Here is a 6,944-nt window from a genome sequence, read left to right as displayed (position 1 = left end):
CACCAATGACAGCTAGGGAAACCTGATATGTCAAATTTGACGCCAATGACACCACGAAAGTCTTTCATTTTCTTCATGTAGTCAATGATCCCATGATCAATAATGGTATTGTCTCCAAGGCTTATACCAGGTACTTAGGCAGCTTGCTATGGAGAGATCAATTTATGCATCAAAGGCTTAAGCCTATTAGCAAGAAGTTTAGAAAACGTCAATTATGAAAGAACCAAACTAAGGAAAGAAAACGTAAATTTCAAAATTAACATGACTTTGGGAGAAATTCTAGTACGGTATTAAGATTTCAGCTATAAAACTCCGTTATCCCATAGATGATAAATCTAGTAAGCACAGATAGTAAAATGTGGTGGGGAAGACAGGACAAGTATACTAATAAAGTTCATACACAGTCGTTGATACATACCCAAGCGGTCATGGTAAATTATCCCAAGCTGGGGTCTGGGAAAGATCTCGGCTACCACCACTACAACTAGTGATCTATTATAAAAGCACAGATGAAAAAGAAAAACACTCTATTTGGGGCTAGGCGCTAAGAAATGCTGGAGGAAGATGATCAATCACTGTCGCTAATAAATGCACCAATATGACAGGAGGATTGATCGTTATTACTGATAAATGCTCTCTGCCATCTGCCAGACCTGAAGTATGTTGTCCTCTGCCACGCTCGAAATAACCCACGGCTCATTTTGATTCCACGAGAAGTCTGAGATCTTGGCCGTGTGACCTCCATGAGAGAAAAGAAGCTCAGGTGGCCCATCCTCTGCATCTTCCTCTGATTGCTCATCACCGATCCTGTCACAAATAAAGAAAAAAATCAAACTAGTAAAAAGAGAATGAATCTTTTTTTTTCTTGCAAAGATGCTTACTAGGCAAGCTAAAACGACCACTGAACTTGAGCATTAAGAAAATTGTCGAGTGAAGTTTAAAACAAAAAAAAAACGAAGAAGAAGAATCAACAAGAACATGAAACTCGTGGCACCATTCTTGCTGGTGAAAATTTTACCTGCTAAGGTCCCAAATCATCAATCTCCTGTCAGCAGCAGAAGTCGCCAAGACTGTTTCATGCTTAGGGCTCCATTCGACCTGGAATACCTCCTCACTTCATGGGGGGGAAAAACAGAATAAGTACGATGACTGGGGATGACCATAAAATAGCAGTAGCCAGTAGGATATATAACTATGTTCACCGATACAATAGACAATTAGTCCACCCAAAGCATGCAAGATTCATATATGTGGATTTCACCGAAGTCAAGTCTAGCTGCACTAAACTGTAATCAGCATCATCATAGTTCCATACTGAAACTGATAGTCTAATAGGGCAAAATATACAGATGAGATCAGAAATGCAAAACAGAAACATACGTGTGGCCGGAGAAACTATGCAATGGTGACGTTAGCTTTCGCAAGTCGAATAGATTAACAGTCATATCTGAAGATGCAGTAGCCAATATCCACTCATTGAATGGATTGAATGATAACGAATTCACCTGTGATCACAAAAGAAAACGAACAATTCATTAGCCAAACAATCTATGAAAACACATTGTTGATTCTTCCGTGGACGCTATACAAAGAGAAATGTTTACGAGTTGAAGGGAAAAAAGCATAACTTCAAATAGGAAAAAAATAAATTTAAATCACTTATACAGTACAAGGATGGGACATATTTATCTCGTGTGTTGCTTAGGGAGCTATGTATTTCTCTGAAAGTGTTATAAAGCGAAGCATTCATTTAAAATTAAAGCATAAATGGCGTGCTTCAGCTACTCAAGTATAACATTCATTTATACCTTCACCGCCTCATTTCTCCATCTCTCAGAGTAGATAAGATAGCAAACAGAAACTGGCCAAAAACAAAACTGAAACTCAAATATCTTAATTTCAAACTGATCTGCAGTCAAAATAAGTTTTTGTACTCAAGTTATGTAATAACAGAAGTTTATGTTTAAGTAATATGATGTAAGTATACCATGTAAGGCACAAATCAAAAATAGTGGAACGTAGTGGCTGCCATGATAGCGACCAAATCAACCAAATGGGTAATCCTAACAAATTTTGCAAGATTTTCTTGACCACTTAAAGTAGGTGGATTTTTGCCCCAGCAAAACAAATAACAAGGCGCATACTGATTGAATGAGTTAATTAAAATCAGACATTCACAATATGGTAGCCACAAAAAGGAGAACCAAGATTTAAGATACCATCGCCATGTATGCAAAAGACATGCACTGCACGGGATTAGTCAAGTAAATTTACTGGAACAACTTGCAACGATGTTATGTTAAGGAAAGAGCAAAAACAAAAAGAAACTAAACAACTCGACAGATTGATTCACCTCTTTGGCATGTGCTACAACAGACTCTTGTGGTTTACCGGACGTTGAGGACCGCAAATCCCAAATCATCAATCTATGGTCATCCCCAACTGATCCAAATAAATTTTCATTCTTCAGATGCCATGCTACATCTTCAACAATGTCGTCATGAACCTAATCAGCAATAAATATATCCATAGATTAGGTATGATATTACCCACAAAAACACAAGATATTAACAACAAGCGTACAAAAGTCTTTTTTGACACTAAAACATCATGAAAATTCAATAACTATACCTGGTAAATATTCATAGCATCAAGTACTTTATCAGCGGAAGCCGTCGCACTTATATCCCATAAACATATTTTTGAATCATTAGACCCACTAAGAAGGTAACCTTCCTTAAAAGGACTCCAAGAAAGTCCATATCCTTCTTTGACATGACCCCTCAATCGAAAATCTGGTTCACAGGAGGAGGGCTTCTCATCTTGTTTCTTGCTGGAATTAAATACATAAACCTCCGCTCCGCTTGTCTTGGAAGCAATTAAATCAGCATTTTGTGGCATACAACGAGCTCGATTGACTTCTCCATCAACAAGAATCTGTTGTGTTACCTGAACCTATACCATTTTTATTTAAGAAAAAATAAAATAAAAATTGGGTTAGAAAATTTATCAAACACTTGATGTGGGTTAATTTTGAGTGAGTAGGAGACAAACCCTAGGAATACTGATGTTATCTGAAGAAGTATTGGTGTCGTAGGAGTCGCTGGAGATGGGAAGAAGAGCTTCTGCGATCATGAGATAGTTAGGAACCCCATCGGATGTATGAGTACCGAGGATGAGCTTGTGTACAGCAAATGAGATATTATCATCTTGTTGTGGGGGTGAAGGGGGAGTAGGGAGCCATTGAACAGTAAGAGAAGGCCATTCTAGGGCATGAGAAATAACTAGATCGTACAAGAATGGTGTGTTCTTTTTCCATACTGTAAATTCTTCGGTCACCATCTGCTCATCTTCCTCGCCTCCCATCTTTATCTCTCTCTTTCCGTCGCGCAGTCACCCTGTGGGTTCTCTCTCAGTATCTCTCTCTTTCCCGCCAAAATGATGTAGGAGAGGAGGCGGCACAGTAAAACCAACCTTTATATCGATGAATAATGGAGTAGTGGAACTTGAGTCTCTCGTAACTCAGCCTAACATTGGCCCAATTTGAGCAAAATCCTTTAGGGCAAGTCCATGACTGGCAAATTTCCACAGTAGTGGAAAGGCAAACACAGTTTTGAATGAACCATTTTTTGGGACCAGCCTTTTTCGAGTGACCATTGTTTTATTTTGGGTAAAGACATTAGAAGTAAATCTAGGTCATCATATATCTGATATTTATATTAATATCTAAACTATCCTAATAGTTAATTTTAGGTTATGATTAGTTAATAATAATTAGTGAGGTTATATTAAAAGATGGTATGATTATTAGATGAGTAGAATTTTAGAGAGAGTAAAGTTAGAGAAGATGAAGGAAAAAAACATGGAAAATAAAAGAAATTCCAATTCACTAAGTTTGGGTATTCAAGTGATGAAAACTCATCTGATTCTTCATCTCCATCCTCTCCTAGAGTATTTGTTAATATCCACAATGATCCGGATATGAGTTATTTCTTAGATGGTGATTTTATTCTTCCCAAAACTCAATCTCAAGATGAATATGATGGATTTTATCAACCACAACCGGAGGAAGAGTATTTGGGTGTCCAGGTATGCTCCAAACTTAGATAATGTGTGTTGAATTGGTCAAAACTTTTCTAAAAATGTAAATTTTTCAAGTGGATTTGGGCTAGTTCGGTTACACTATGTCAAGAACAGCTAACCGAACTCATCTGGAAGTGCAGTTCGGTTGCTTTAGCTATACACGGAAGTAACCGAACTCACCTGAAAGTGTTGTTCGGTTACTTTCTCCAAACACGCAGGTTACCGAACTCAGATTTCAGTGTAATGTTCGGTTGATTCGTTACAAATTAACAAACCGAACTTTACGTAAAAATTAGATCTAACCTAGTGTACAAAGTTCGGTTGTTTCGCAAACTGCATGTTTACGAACTAGATAACCGAACTCTACGTAATATTAGAAATTACTTAGTGTATTAAGTTCGGTTGTTTCGCAAACTCGAAATAACAGCGTAAATAAACGAACTTAGGAAAAAAAAATATATGAAGTTCCAGTGTAATGTTCGGTTATCTAGATAAAATAAGAAGTAACCGAACGTTTTATTTGTTACTTGTTCGGTTATTTGTTAACTTTGCTTTATAAACCGAACCTTGAGTTCGGTTATTGCGATAAAGTTTACAATTAATCGAACTCTAGTGTAATTCCAATTGATGTTTTTACATTTCTTTTAGATGGAAAGTCAACCTATACCAATGGATGATCAACCTTCTCCGGTTAATATTTTGTTCGAAGATACATCTCATCACTATGCTAATGAGTTGGTATTTGACTTACCTATTGATGCGAAGAATTGGGCTAGAGAACATGCTAAGAAAGTCAATTGCGTCCTAGTTTTGAATAGAAAATAAATCCAAACTCGTTTTTAAATGGTTTGTGAGAGAAGTGGAGATCCCGATGTTAGTCACAAGAGGAAGGGTTATGAGTATAAAGGAAAGACGACGATGAAGAACACAACATGCTCAAAGAAAATTAAATGTCCGTTCAAGCTAATATTTAGCAAGAGCAAATTAACAAAGAAATGGTTTCTAGCTATGGATAAGGTGGTAGGTCGTCATAACCACCCTCGTCCGGAAGATCTTGAAGGACATGCAATGGCCGCAAGGCTCACTCCTCAAGAAATGGAAAAAAATGCTAAGTATAGGAAAATGAGTATTCCACCTACCGTTATGCTTCGCTTATTAAAGGAAGATAACCCGGATAATATATCAGGTTCGCAAACCATTTACAATGCAATTGAGACAATTAAAAGGAATGAATGGAAGGATAGACAAGTAATGCAACAATTGTTTTGTTTGGCTCAAGAGACAGGCTACGCGGTTTAAAAGAAGGTAGGTCCGGGTGAAGAAATAACTCATCTCTTCATTGCTCATCCGAAGAGTGTTCAATTGGCTCAATCCTTCCATGAATTTCTTATAATGGATTGCACTTACAAGACAAACAAATACGAGATGTCAGTGTTGAACATTGTTGGTCGTACATCGACGAAGTCACCGTTTACCGTTGCTTTTTCTTTTCTAAAGGACGAGCAAGAACCAAGTTACACTTGGGCGCTACAACAAGTGAAGGCGATCTACCGAGATGATGATATCCCCGGGGTTATCGTGACCGACAATGAGGTAGCATTGATGAATGCAATATATAAAGTCTTCCCATTGGCACATAATATGCTTTGTACATTTCATATATGGTGCAATGTGATGAATAGGTGCAAGCCTCAACTTTTTCCACCTAAGAGGATAGGATTAAAAGAGATTACTAAGCTACCGGAAGATGAACAAGTGGATGCAAAAGAGGCATTCGGTAAACAATACACCATAAATCATGCGAAATGGGTTGCCTTCTCCGGGGAATGGGAGGCATTGACTTGGTCTCTCACCGAAGAAGAGTATTATCTAAATCTTGATGAATTTAGAGAACATTGTTCTAGCCCCGAATATCCGGAGGATATAATAACGTATGTAGTGGAGCAATGGTTGGAACCGCACAGAGAGCACTTCGTTTATGCTTTTACCAGCCACCATAAACACTTTGGGAATCAAGCCACAAGTTTGGTAGAATCGGCTCATCACTGGTTGAAGAAAAATCTCTTTGGATGTGTCGATAATTTTGTGGTTGTGTTTAACGCAATGGAGAGTTACTTCAACCGCGATATTGAGAGAATTAAAGAGAAGTGTCAAAAAAGCCGCATCATGAAGTACAAAAAGATTGTAGACAAATGTGGTAACATCAAGAAAACGGAGGACCTTCGGTTTTTCAAGGGACTACACTATAATGTTTCACATGCTTGCATTAAGATTTGAATGGTTGAGGTGAATTTGACCGACATATGGGGAACTAAGCCGGATGAGGTGTGTGTTTGCAATATGATGAAGTCTATGGGACTCCCTTGTAGCCACGTGATAGCTAAGTATGAATATGGCATAATCCCTTTAAGCGATATAGATCCACATTGACAACAATTAAGTTTTGTCCCTCCTCCAAAGGGCGATGTCGGAGAAGAGTTTGGTGACAATGAAATGGGTAGAATCGTTATCGAGATGTACCGGAACAAGAACAAACTCGAAAGGCAAATCTTTTGGGATGACATGCGGCCAATCGTTTATCCACACACTTCGGAGAATGTGCAACAACCGAATAAAGGCAAGGGCAAAGGTAGGCCAAAAACCAAAGAAACAAAAAAACAAGTTAGAGAATATGCAAAGGTGTTAGCTAAGAGGAAAAGTGAAATGACCCCTTTTACTAGAGATCCTTCGGGGCATGAGCATACCGCGGCGAAGTACCAAGAAGATTTTAAGAAAAGGGCTAGGAATATTATTGAAAAGGGCGAGACAAGTGATATTAAGAAGAAAGTACCAATGTTGCACTCTCAACTTACTCCATCGGA

General features: G+C 38.1%; 1 protein-coding gene across 1 annotated transcript; it reads right to left on the bottom strand.

Moving 5' to 3' along the window:
• Window positions 1–296: 296 nt before the first annotated feature.
• On the bottom strand, window positions 297–3,564 carry LOC113330671 (WD-40 repeat-containing protein MSI3-like). Its single transcript, XM_026577498.1, has 6 exons — window positions 3,055–3,564; window positions 2,632–2,955; window positions 2,354–2,506; window positions 1,381–1,505; window positions 1,019–1,114; window positions 297–807 (listed from the first exon to the last, which is right to left on the bottom strand). Exons 1-6 carry the CDS (start codon window positions 3,364–3,366, stop codon window positions 621–623), a joined length of 1,197 nt encoding a protein of 398 aa, XP_026433283.1. The 5' UTR covers window positions 3,367–3,564; the 3' UTR covers window positions 297–620.
• Window positions 3,565–6,944: the final 3,380 nt, after the last annotated feature.

This window comes from Papaver somniferum, unplaced genomic scaffold (assembly GCF_003573695.1).
Source record: "Papaver somniferum cultivar HN1 unplaced genomic scaffold, ASM357369v1 unplaced-scaffold_118, whole genome shotgun sequence".
Lineage (NCBI taxonomy): Eukaryota > Viridiplantae > Streptophyta > Magnoliopsida > Ranunculales > Papaveraceae > Papaver > Papaver somniferum.
The sequence above is the reverse complement of the archived record's forward strand: the minus strand, read 5'-3'. Positions and strand labels throughout refer to the sequence as shown.

Coding starts and splice junctions, on each gene's coding strand:
- LOC113330671 (XM_026577498.1), bottom strand. CDS start 3,366: ATGGGAGGCGAGGAAGATGAGCAGATGGTGACCGAAGAATTTACAGTA. Junction 1,506..2,353: donor TTGTAGCACATGCCAAAGAG/GTGAATCAATCT, acceptor TTGTGATCACAG/GTGAATTCGTTATCATTCAA. Junction 1,115..1,380: donor CATAGTTTCTCCGGCCACAC/GTATGTTTCTGT, acceptor CCCCCCATGAAG/TGAGGAGGTATTCCAGGTCG.